General features: G+C 37.9%; 1 protein-coding gene across 1 annotated transcript; it reads left to right on the top strand.

Annotated features, from left to right (window-relative positions):
- The first annotated feature begins 1,908 nt into the window (after positions 1–1,908).
- LOC121987900 (CBS domain-containing protein CBSCBSPB5-like) lies at positions 1,909–5,713 on the top strand. Its single transcript, XM_042541603.1, has 12 exons — positions 1,909–2,027; positions 2,112–2,282; positions 2,434–2,518; positions 2,598–2,711; positions 2,813–2,879; positions 3,174–3,279; positions 3,401–3,459; positions 4,472–4,581; positions 4,651–4,781; positions 4,861–4,946; positions 5,039–5,128; positions 5,242–5,713. The coding sequence occupies exons 1-12, from the start codon at positions 1,958–1,960 to the stop codon at positions 5,404–5,406; spliced, it is 1,254 nt and encodes a 417-aa protein (XP_042397537.1). The 5' UTR covers positions 1,909–1,957; the 3' UTR covers positions 5,407–5,713.
- Positions 5,714–12,934: the final 7,221 nt, after the last annotated feature.

Below are 12,934 nucleotides of genomic sequence, written 5' to 3' on the forward strand. Positions count from 1 at the left end.
TGATTGACTATCCTAATTAAATTGAAAATTGATTGAAAATTTAATCAGAGTTTCAAAAATTAAAACCTAAGTTTTAATTACAAGCTTATGTGCCGCTCTCTTCCTTCTTCGAGGAGCGAGTGCTGTCATTGGAGTTTGGCAATCGAGTATACGCTAGGCGCTAATGTCGCCTCAGTCTGTGCGAGATGCCGGCTCCCCATCCTTCTCCTTCCATGCAAGACGTCAATGCGAGTTCTTCGCAAGGCCTGCTGTCGCCGGAGCAGTTGACAATCGAGTGTTGTTGACCGGAGCAGCCAGCGTCGCCAGCGTCTCATGAGTAGCTGCCACTTGCTAGTCACCTCCATCCACACGAGAGACCGGCATCGCCTTTACCCTCACTCGTTGTTCCTCATGAGTGCCTGCAGCGTTGTTGCCAGCGTCTTACAAGCAACCGACACGGCAATGACGGATCTAGGAATTCAAGTATGGAGGGGTGATCATGATAAACAAGGGGTGGTATCTTCCATCTCCACCAATAGAACCCCATAATACTAGGGGTTCCATCACGATTTCACCGCCGGCAAAGAGGAGCGACCGTCGATGTCGCTCCCCACTGGATCCGCCCCTATCGATGCCTATCGGTTACCTCCATCCACACAGGACGTTGACATTGCCTCTGCCCCTGTTCGTTGATTGTGTTTCATGACCTGCAGTTGCTCATCCTCCTCGCTAATCGCGTTGGGCGACCTTTTTGCCGACAACTTATTCTAATTAATAGAGGAATCAATAAAATCTTAGAATTTGATGATAATATAATTCTGAAATACATTATCTATTTGTTGACATTTCATGACGATTATATGGTATAACTCAGGAATCAATCATTATCAAAATCAAACAAGATTATATAATATAATCTAAAATGAATTAACCAAAGTTATCATCGTTACCTGAACCAAACGCAGCTAAGGGGTAACTTGATCATTTTAAAGGGTGTTGTTTTGATAAAACAAAATTGAAAAGAAGCTTTAGGAGTAAAATAAATAAATAAATAAATAAAAATAATAATAATAATAATAATAATAATAATAATAAGGGCGCCTTTTGAAATATTGTAAGAAAAAAGATATTTTTTTTCCGAAAGAAGAGAAAAGAGAGGGAAGGTGTGAGGTGTGTCGTCCTTGTAGCGTTTTCTATATAAAGAAGAAGATTTGCGGCCTGAAAAAGTTGCGTTCCGTTTGAAACGGGGGAAGAGAAGAAGAGAGGAGAATAGAAAAGAGTCACGATCATGCCGCAGCCACAGCAGCAGCTTGCCCCTTTTCCCTCTCTCACCTTCTCCACATCTCGACTGGTTTTGCCGCTGCTTGCTGGGGATTCCAGGCGGGGTGGAGATGGAAGCCCTAACCCGCTCCAGGAGGTCCTCGTCACTCGGTTCCTCGCCAGCGAGGAAGAGGCAGCCGGAGATGGCCAGCCCCGACTACATCCGGAAGGGATCAGTTTATCGTTCTCTCTCCACTTCCTCGCCCTCGTACGCTTCTCATTTCTCATAAACTCTTTAACATTTTGTCCCCAAAACCATATTTTTTTTTTTGCTGCCCTTCGGATTTTAAAGATTAGTCATGTTGTCAATTTTGATGGGGTTGCTATTTGGATCCTTGATCAGAACTCTGAGCGGTGAGAGGACTGTGAAGAGGCTTCGGCTATCCAAAGCACTGACGATGCCTGATAGCACACCTGTTTTGGAGGCTTGCCGTCGTATGGCTGCACAGAGGGTTGACGCTGTGCTGCTCACTGACTCGAATGCGTTGCTTTGTGGAATCCTTACGGACAGGGTTGGTATACGAATCTCTCACGGATTGAAAATGAAGCCACTTTTTGGAGATTAACTTGCTGACCATTGTTCTTTGAATTGAAGGATGTAGCAATGAGAGTCGTTGCTTGTGAGTTGTCACCTCAGGATACACCTGTTTCAAAAGCGATGACAAGGAACCCTATTTTTGTTCTTTCTGATACACTCGCAGAGGAAGCATTGCAGAAGATGGTCCTTGGTTTGTGTCGGCATTAAATATGTGGCTTTGCCATGTTCACAATAGCTGTAAATTTACTTCTTTCTTTTTTTCTTATACCTTCAGGTAAATTCAGACATCTGCCTGTTGTGGAGAATGGTGAAGTTATTGCTTTGCTTGACATCACAAAGTGTTTATACAATGCCATAGCACGAGTGGAGAGGATCGCCGAGAAAGGAAAAGCTATTCAATTAGCTGTTGAAGGGGTGGAGAAAAACTGGGGAACATCTATTTCTGGTCTCTCTTAACTGATATAAAGAAAACAAATGCTTCATGAAAAACTTATGTTTTTCTCCCAACTTTTTCACGAAAACAATTGTATCTTAAATTGGATTGGATGCTCAAGGGGGTTATTGACTTTGAATCAATTCGATTTCATTCTTACCAGGGGCTAATTCATTCCTTGAAGCTCTTCGTCAGAGGGTATATCAACCATCCTTGGCCACAGTTATCCCAAGCAACTCATATCCAAAGTAGGTAATTTCTTCCTTTGGAATAAACTCTATCAGTATTTAGGGACAACGCTTCATGATTATCAAATTTGTATGACAGGGTTGTCACAGTCTCACCAGCTGAGTCAGTTTTAGCTGCGACTAAGAAAATGCTCGAATATCATTCAAGCTCAGCAATCATAACTTCGGGGAATAAGCTACTTGGAATACTGACGTAAATCTTTAACTTAAAATCTTCACTTTTCTTGAATACTTACCTGCATAGCTTTGCTGAGAGTTCCTTTTCCTTCCTTTTTGATGTTGTTTACTGATCAGTTCAAGAGATATTTTGATGCGTGTTGTCGCGAAAAATCTTCAACCAGACACTACATCTGTGGAGAGGGTATGTTTCTCCTGTGGTTATTTTCATTGTCAATAAAAGTTTCATGTTACTTTCATCTATGTCATCTATAGAAATCGGTGACAGATAGTTGATTGGATCAACAGTTGTATTGTGGAATATTTGTATAATAGATAGTTGATTAGATCAAAAGTTTGTTTCATCATGTATTACTACTACATTGACAAAATTTATAATGCTTGTTATCAGAGTATGGATATTTACCTGTAAGCCTTATGCTGGCAATTGAGCTAGAAAATATACAATGTGCCTGATGTGTATGATTTTCATCTTTAGGCCATGACTCCCAATCCTGATTGCCGAACCATTGATGCATCGATCCTTGATGCTCTTCAGACATTGAGAGCTGGAAAATTTTTGCATCTTCCACTTACAGACAAAAGTAAGATTTTTTAGTATTTTTCCTCCTACACAATGGCTAAAGATCCTTTTGAAACTTAGTCTATATATATGTGGTATTTCCTTTCAATAGTTATTTCTTCATCAAAGAACATCCATTGCAGGTGGTAAAATTGTGTCAGTCTTAGATGTACTTCATATCACGCATGCAGCCTTAGCCACGGTAAGTTAGAACTTTAAATTTTCACCAAGTGGATGGTTGTTTCTTATGAAATTTCATTCATTGACTACCTCAACACATAGAAGTACAGATAAATTCTCTACTTGTAAACCTTTTGCATTGTTTTACTACATGCACCTGAAAGCTAGCTCTAGACCTAATAAGCTTATGAGACCTCTCTGTGGATGTGCATGAGTTAGTATTAAACTTTTGTAACCGTTTATTGTATCATGGTTAAATATCAAAAAGTCCCTTATCTGATGTCCCTTGGCATTGTTGAGTTGGATTGTTTCCCTTTGGGCTTTGATATGGTATCAAGTCAGTCTCTCATCTCCAGTGATGTTGGCCTAAGGGGTCATAATGAAAGAGGACACGCCAAAAGGTAGAAGCTCCACCCCTTAGTTTTACTTTCAGAAATAAAGCTTCTAATGCATGCTTAAGTATCAAGAGATAATGTTTTTAGGGAAATTTAGGGGGGGGGGGGGGGGGACTGAGAATACTTTAGTTTGCCCTGTTTTGTAGAAAAGGAAATCAGGCAGTTGAATGCAAGAGGAATTCATCTCGCAGTTAAGCAAAAGTTTTTTCATTGATAAGGTTTCCTTACTAATTGTTGGCATCAAGCTTGGAGCAATCTGTAACCACAGGGATTGCTGTATAATGATCTTATTGATTTTACTGATGATACTCTTGGCTTAGTTACATTGCTAAATTTTAACATAGATCCACGTTGAGGGTGTGTATCTATATATTACCCAAAAAGTAACTGATTATTCTGGAAATATGAATCTGTGATGCATTCAATTTCAGAAAGATTCATGAATCTCCTTGTTGATTATCAACAACAAAGCATTTGAGCTTGAGTTCTCTAGTATTTATATCAAACTAAGTTTCCTTTGTCATGATCAAAAGTATCATTTTAACTTCCATCATTTGTGTGTCATTTCATGCTATATTCTTGTGCCTTCATTAATTCACTGAATTTAATCTTTGAATCCTTTGGTTCATCATCAACCAGTTTGAAAGCAATGGTGGTGTAGGAAATGAAGCTGTGAGTTCATTGATGCAGAAGTTTTGGGATTCTGCACTGACCACTGGATCTCTAGAGGAAGATGATGAGACAAGGAGGTAAGCAGCTATATTTTAAGTTGGTAAATGCTATTATCTTTAAAATCTCATTACCAACTTGTGCTTCAGTGAAGGGTCTATGAAAATGGCATCTGAGGGGACAGAAACAGTGGCTTACTCATTCCCTTCTTCAAATTTACCAGACACCTTTTCTTTTAAGCTCCAGGATAAGGGGGGCAGAATCCATAGGTTCCATTGTGGTACTTAACTGTCCCTTTAGCTTTTGTCATGTTTATTTTCGGATAAATAAAGATTCGGTAAACTATCTGCCCACTTCAGAAACGAGGAGTTTGACATACCTCATCACTTCCATCCTCCAAAGGGTAGGAGGTGTCTTCGACAGGAATCAACTACCACAGATTCTGGTATTCCCACAATGCTTAGCCTGTCATGGACACAATCTCTGTGCTACAGTTTGGTTAACTTGATTCCTTTCTTGCAAACATTAAATCTTCAGTATGAAGATGAGGATGGTGATAAGGTCGTCCTTGCGTGTGATGGTGATCTGATTGCAGCTGTTGATCATGCCAGGGTTGCTGGTTGGAAGGCATGACTAATTGCTAACTAGCAGATTCTTCCTTCAAATACAAATTAGAGATCATATTCTGACTTTGTAAGTCTCTTCGCTACATTCAATAATGTTTCCTGTACTTTGTGCAGGGATTGAGATTATACCTGGACTACACGGGCTTGCGTGGTTGGAAGGACGGACTAAGTACGGATATGGCAAGCAGCGATTCTTGGATAACAGCATACAACATGGCTGCTGCAGTTGCACTTATAGCTGGCCTTGGTGTCATGGTCTATGTAAAGAGATTCTCCTAGTCAAATTCTATCTTCTAAAATGCTTCATCTAGAAAGAAGACTCATGCAAGAGGACAAACAACAGATTCTTGCTCTTCGATGCATGTTTGACACTTTCCTGTGCGGAATCCACCAAACTAAGCAAAAACATGGACTAGGATGCTGAGTGTGTGTTCGAATCATCTCACACGTTCTTTACGTAAGTTCAATCCTTGTACATGCCATCTTTATCATGGTAAATTGGAGGATATTATTTCTGTGTTGTTAGGTATCTGTTAATCTCTTGTAATGTCTATCCACTAGCATTTTTACAAAGTGGGCATCATCTTTGGCAATGATAATGAACTTACTATTAACTGTGTCGACTTTGCTACTGCTTGGTGGAAATGAAAGAAAATGTAGAATTTATTGAATTGAATAAGACGAGTTTAGAGTTTAGGTTTACCTTCATGGATGAAGCAATGATAATGAACTTACTATTAACTGTGTCGACTTGTTTTTTTTTTTTTGGGTGAAGGCAACCGTACGCTTAATTTTTAGTGGATAGGTGTTAGACATAAACATAATAATTCAATGCTCAAAAGATCAATCATAATAAGATCACGAGAATCATGATAAAGATAATAATTCAATACTCCAAGATCAACAATAATTACAATGAGATAAGGAGAATCACATCAGCTCAACAAAATTAGTCAAGCATTAATATTTGATTGTGATTCCATAAATATGTGATTATTATCTAATTTTAACAGAGTTTCCTAAATATTCAATTAGCATAGCCTTGTGTATAAATAGATGTTGTAACCTACACAATTGATATAGTAAACATTCTACGAAGTTCTTCTCCTCAATCATTGTTTTTCTTTAACTTTAACTTGGTATCAGAGTACTGTAAAGGGAAAACCCCCAGAAGCTGCTATGACGCATCTTCCCCTAGTTTTGACTACATCGATCTATTCGTTTGCACATCCAATGTCAATCAAACTCAATCAAAGAAACTATATACTTTGGAGGTCTCAAGTTTTGCCCGTATTAAAAGGGCATGGATTATTTCAATATGTAAGTGAAGATGCAACAATCCCTCCTAAAATAGTTTCTTCTACCAATGAAAATGGAGATTCTATCAGTGCTGCCAACCTTGATTATCTCATCTGGGAGCAACAAGATCAGCGTCTCCTTAGTTGGCTTCTCTCCACTATTTTTGAAACCATCTTGGCACAGGTTGTCGGGGTTTCGTGCATCTCATTATGAAGTCTTTGGCTCTCCTTAGAGAAAATGTTCTCCTCCCAATCGAAGGCACGAGTGATGCAGTTCCGTATGCAACTTCAAACTGCTAGAAAAGGAAAAAACTTCCATCACCGATTACCTGCAACATATGAAGTCGATATCAGATAACCTTGCGGTTGCAGGTCAAAAAGTTCCCGAAGTAGACCTCATCCTCTATATTCTCGGTGGCTTGGGCCTTGAGTACAAAAATTTAATTAGGTTGATCTCAACGAGGTCAGATATGATGGATATTGATGATCTTATTGGGCTTCTGTTAACTCATGAATACCGTTTTGAGGAACTCCACTAGATGGACTTCAATTCGGCACCAACGACCAACATCGTGATAGGCACCTCTGGCTGCATGCGTCGTCATCCCTTTTCTAGCCATGGTAGGACTTCTTCTTCTCCTTTTGGAATTGTCCAAAGTTTCTCTTCTATAGGAGGACCATCCAGCGCTGATGCTTCTAGAAGTGGGCCTTCTTCATATGGCCCAAGCAGGCCCTCTTCATATTATGGCCCATCAAGGTCCGTCAACCCAACATCTCATTCTCGCAGTGGCTAGAATAATAAAGGAAGACACAACGAAAATCGACGACCCAAATACCAATTATGTGGGATATTTGGTCATATTGCAGCTAATTGTCGATCTAATCTCTCGTGCCAAATTTGTAATGGTATAGGGCATTCCGCTGTCTCCTGCCAGTGTCAATTTGATCACAATTACGACTCCAATAACAACCCGATTGCAATGGTTGCTGCACCATCTACTATTGTTGATCCTGCATGGTATCCATATTCGGGTGCTACTGATCACCTTTCTACTGATCTGGACAATCTCCATCTACACTCTCCATACCAAGGTACAAAGAAAATTATGGTCGGAAACGATAATAATCTCCCAATCTCAAATATTGGTCATTCTGTTGTTAAGAGTACAACAGGTCACTATACTTGCGTAATATATTGCATGTGCCTACTATAACTAAAAATCTATTAAGTGTTGCTCGCTTTACAACCGATAATAACGTCTTCTTTGAATTTTATCCGGCATTCTGTGTTGTTAAGGACCAGGTCACGAAGAAGGAACTTCTTCACGGAACACTTGATGGGGGCTTATATCAGTTAAATCGATCTGAGGAATTCAACACCAAACGAGCTACTTTTCTCGGAGAGTACTCCTCAATTACTACATGGCACCTGACTTGGATATCCGTCTTCAACAGTAGTATCTTCTGTTATCTCTACTTTCCAGTTATCTGTCTCATGAAATAAGATAGTTTCTTTTTGTGATGCTTGTCAACATGGGAAAGCTCACAAACAACCATTTCCAAATTCGCAATCTCGAACACTAAGTCCTTTAGAATTAATACATTCAGATGTTTGGGTCCATCACCGATTTTCTCCTCTAATGGATGTCATTATTTTGTGCCATTTGTGGATGATTATAGCCGTTATACTTGGATTTATCCTCTCAAGTAAAAATCTAATATCTTATTGGTATTTATAAAATTTAAAACATTTGTTGAGAACCAATTTGACAAGAAAATTAAAGTCATTCAATTTGATTGGGGTGACGAATATCGCAATCTTACTACTGTCATCCACTTACACAAAATTTATCATCGTCTCTCGTGCCCTTACACGTGTAAACAAAATGGAGTCGTTGAATGTAAGATCAGACGTATTACAGAAATGGGTCTCATCTTACTTGCTCATGCGACTATGCCACTCTACTACTGGGATGAGGCATTTCTCATTGCAGCTTATCTAATCAATCGACTCCCAACTCCTACGTTGCATCGCCGGTCGCCTTTTGAGGTCTTATTCCATCGACCTCCTGACTATGGTTTTCTTCACACCTTTGGTTGTGCTAGCTATCCTTTGACTCGACCTTACAATCGTCATAAACTAAATTTCCGGTCTGTCAAGTGTGTATTCCTTAGATGTAGTGATACTTACAAAGGATATTGGTGTCTTTATGCACCTACAGGTCTAATTTTTATCTCTTGCCATGTTCACTTTGATGAGACCTCGTTTCCATTTGTTGCATCCCAATCCTTGATCCCCTCTAACTCTATGCCATCAGCATCGACTGCATTGCTTCCTTCAGAAGTCTCTATTTGGTCTTCTACTGCTCCAGAGGACTCTTCGCCTCCACCTTTTGATCTTTTGGCTACTTCACCTAACTCCAGTTCAGATACTACTGACCCTCCATCCCCTACACCTCCATCTGCTGCATCTACCAGAGGATATCTCAAAGCACCAGCTTGCTCCTTGCATCCTATGGTTATTCGTGCCAAATCAAAAGCTATTGCACATATTGTCACTATGGAGTATTATGAACCAACCTGCTTTACCATCGCCAACAAAGATCCTGCTTGGCGGGATGCCATGACTTTTGAATTCAATGCCCTCATTCAGAATGGCACTTGGTCACTTGTTCCCTGTACATCTACTCAGAATATTGTTGGTTGCAAGTAGATTTTCAAACTCAAGCGTCGATCTGATGGCACCATCGAGCGTCACAAAACTCGTCTTGTTGCCAAAGGTTTTAACCAACAACCTGGTATTGACTATGTTGGTACAGCGGGGCCGGCAAGAGGAGGGATGAATTATCTGTTAAAAACAAAGCGAACCTTTCTCGTTCTTTCAACTCTAGTTAGTTGCACAAGTATACTAAACAGAATAATAAAACTCAACAAAAAGTAAGAGGACAATCTATTTACTTGGTTATAATCTAGGTGGTTGTTAATCTAAGGCGTTAAAGAAGGCTCCACTAGAAAAACTTCTTTGTTGAAGGCAGAGTAGCCTCTTACAGATATTTACAGCTCACAGAATGACTAGGAAGTAAATACAAGACTTGTAATTCAATTGTTGTATTTTTCCTAGGTCCGGGGATTTTTTTTATAGCCTCTGGAAAAACTTATCCGAGGTTGGAAGACGTCTTCAATAGGGTGGAAGGCGTCTCCAGCTTAGCAAATCATATCTGTACAAAGATAAAGTTTATCTTTGCAAACAATCACTATTTGAAGGCGCCTTCAAGGGGTTGAAGGCGCCTTTCATAGAGGCTCGAAGGCGCCCTCAACCCTTAAAGGCGCCTTCCTCCCGAAAGGCGCAAGGGGGCCTTCAGCAGCTGCTACCGAGCTTCAAACTTCTCTTTTCGCTCTTCCGCTGCTCCACTCGCTTGGGTGATTTCAACCATCCGGAATAGGGCTCACCCGAACGCATTTTCTGACCTTCTCCTCGAGCAAACTTTCTCCCCGATTTCTCATCCCTTGAACGTCGCGTACGTCATTCTCATCCATCGGGGTGCTCTTCCATAGCACATCGTCCCTCGGATGCGCCGAACCCGTCAGCTCCTTTCCCGTGTCATCCTTCTCGCTAGCTACGTCTTTTGTTCTACTTATTATGTTCCTAAGCTCCTGCACACTTAGACACAAGGATTAAACACAACAGGATCTAACTGAACTTGGTTGACCATATCAAAATTACTCGGGATACTTACAGACTATGTTGAGACTTTTAGTTCTATCATTAAACCCACCACATTACATACAGTTCTTACTCTTTTTGTCACTCAAGGTTGGCCCATCCATCAACTTGATGTTAGTAATACATTTCTCCATGAGACTCTTCGTGAGGAGGTTTATATGTCTCAACCACCTGGCTTCACACATCCCGACTTTCCTAATCATGTATGTAAACTTCGCAAGGCTATCTATGGTCTCAAACAAGCTCCTCGGGAATGACATGCCACACTACGAGAATCTCTCCTCTCCTTGGGTTTTAAGGAACCAGGTCTGACACCTCACTAGTCACTATTCCTTTATCACTCAACTCAGATAATTTTCTATTTGTTGGTTTATGTTGATGATATTATATTCACTGGAAATTCCTCCTCTCATATCTTTGCTACGCTTGCTCAACTGTGTGAGAGGTTTGCTCTGAAAAACCTAGGCCAACTTCCCTATTTCCTCGGCATTGAAGCTACTTGCACCCCTCAAAGGCTTTTTCTCTGTCAATCCAAGTATATAGCAGATCTTCTATCTCGGGCTCAGATTGACCATGCCAAGCCCTTAACAGAACTCCGAGTTCCTTTACCAGACCCATTGATCCTTTGGTGTGACAATATTAGTGCGACATTCTTAACTGCTAATCCGGTGTTTCACGCACGAACCAAACATATTGAGATTGACTTTCACTTTGTTTGTGAACGAGTCACTCGCAAGCTACTTCAGATACATTATATTTCTACCCAAGACTAGGTTGCTAATATCTTCACAAAGGGTCTCTCATCACATCGATTTGCTCTTCTCCGGGGCAAGCTCATGATGTGTGCCTCCCCGTTTCGTTTGAGGGGGGATGTTAGACATAAACATAATAATTCAATGCTCCAATATCAATCACAATAACAATCAAATCAGAGAATCATGTTAGAGATAATAATTCAATGCTCCAAGATCAACTAAATTAGTCAAGCATTAATATTTGATTGTGATTCCATAAATACGTGATTATTTTCTAATTTTAGTATAATTTTCTAAATACTCAATTAGCATAACCTTATGTATAAATAGAGATTGTAACTTACATAATTAATATAATGAAAATCCTAAGAAGTTCTTCTCCTCCATCATTGTTTTTCTTTAACTTTAACTATAGGAAATTATGAATTAGAGGAAGGAAATAATTTTTAATTTTTTTATGATGAAATAATAAATGCATTTGGATTTAGCAAAACTATTTAGGTTTTTAAAATTATTTTATTATTATTTTTGATTTGGTTGGAAAAAAATGAAGCATGAAAAAATAAATTTTAATTTACTTCCTAATTCATAATTATATTTTTCACTTCCTTTTTTAATAATCAATTCATCCAAGTCACTAGTTTCTTTCTTTTTTTATTACCAATTTGTTTTTTTTTACTCTAATGCTAATGTAACAAACAACTTTTAAAAATATCTACGAACGCCATAACTTACAATCTAAATTAACATTTTCCTAAAAGTATAGATATTCGTAAAAAAAATCGTTTTTATATTGTCTAAAAACAATAATTTATTAGTATATTATATAAATATTTTCTAAGAAATTTAAAAAATAAATAATTGGAGAAGATTATTCAAATTTTGACGATATTGTATGTTGAATAATCTTATTTAAAATTATAACAAAATATTTTATGACATTTTGAGATCAATAACTAATAATAAAAATAAATCATTATAAATAGTTTTGCTAATATTTTAAATCATTAATAATTAATGCCTTATATGAGCATTTGAATATGACCAATATTATAAACTCAAAATGTTAGAAAAACATTTTGTTATAATTTCAAATAAGATTATCCCACCTACAACGGTCAAAATTTGAATAATCTTCTCCATTTTTTTATTTCTTAGAAAATATTTATATAATATACTAACAAATTATTATTTTTAGACAATATAAATTATTTATTTACCAATATCTATACCTTTAATTAGGAAACTTTTAATTTAGATATTAAGGGGGTGTTTGTGATGGGTTTGAGAATGAATGAATGAAACGATAGTAAAAGATAATATTTAAATTATGAGTTTGAAAATGATAATTTAAGAATAATTTTCATATTTATGAATTTTATTTTTATTTTCATTTCATTTTATTATTAAACTCATACTCATAGTTACCAAACTCATAGAAATATTTTTATTTTTGGCAATCAAGATTTCCAAACTCTAGTCCATGATTCTTTAGAATCTTGAATAAATTGGTAATATATAGAAAAAGGATTTAGTAAGTTGAACGAATCGATATTATTAAAAAGGCAGTGAAAAGTATGAACTAGGAAATAAATTAAAAATTATTGTCTCATGCTTCATTTTCCCAAACAAATAAAAAACAATAATTAAAAAAAAGTACCTAAATAGTTTTTCTAAATCCACATGCATTTATTATTTCATCATAAAAGAAAATTTAAAAAATTATTCCCTTCCTAAAATTCATAATTTGTTATCCGCTATAAATTAAACGGTCGCCTTCACAAAAATTATACATCCAAGAGCAATTCAATTCAATTCAATGGCATCTTACAATTTGAAATCCTTCCTCTCTCTTTTTGTTCTCGTTTGCTTCATCCATAAAGGTACATATTCATCTCCAGTGGCAAATCTAGGGGGGAGCCAGGGTGTGCTTGAGTACCCCTTTGCTCCCTAAAAATTCTACTTGTAATCCGAGAGATAGCGAAAAGGAAGACAAGCTCCGATTCCCTTCTTTAAACATCATCTTTCTT

The sequence above is a fragment of the Zingiber officinale genome, chromosome 5B (assembly GCF_018446385.1).
Source record: "Zingiber officinale cultivar Zhangliang chromosome 5B, Zo_v1.1, whole genome shotgun sequence".
Taxonomy (NCBI): Eukaryota; Viridiplantae; Streptophyta; class Magnoliopsida; order Zingiberales; family Zingiberaceae; genus Zingiber; species Zingiber officinale.

Bases quoted from the DNA above. Each gene is read 5' to 3' on its own strand.
- LOC121987900 (XM_042541603.1), top strand. From the start codon at position 1,958: ATGACAAGGAACCCTATTTTTGTTCTTTCTGATACACTCGCAGAGGAA. The intron at 2,712-2,812 runs GTAAATCTTTAA...TTTACTGATCAG, and splicing joins AAGCTACTTGGAATACTGAC to TTCAAGAGATATTTTGATGC. The intron at 3,280-3,400 runs GTAAGATTTTTT...CATCCATTGCAG, and splicing joins TCTTCCACTTACAGACAAAA to GTGGTAAAATTGTGTCAGTC.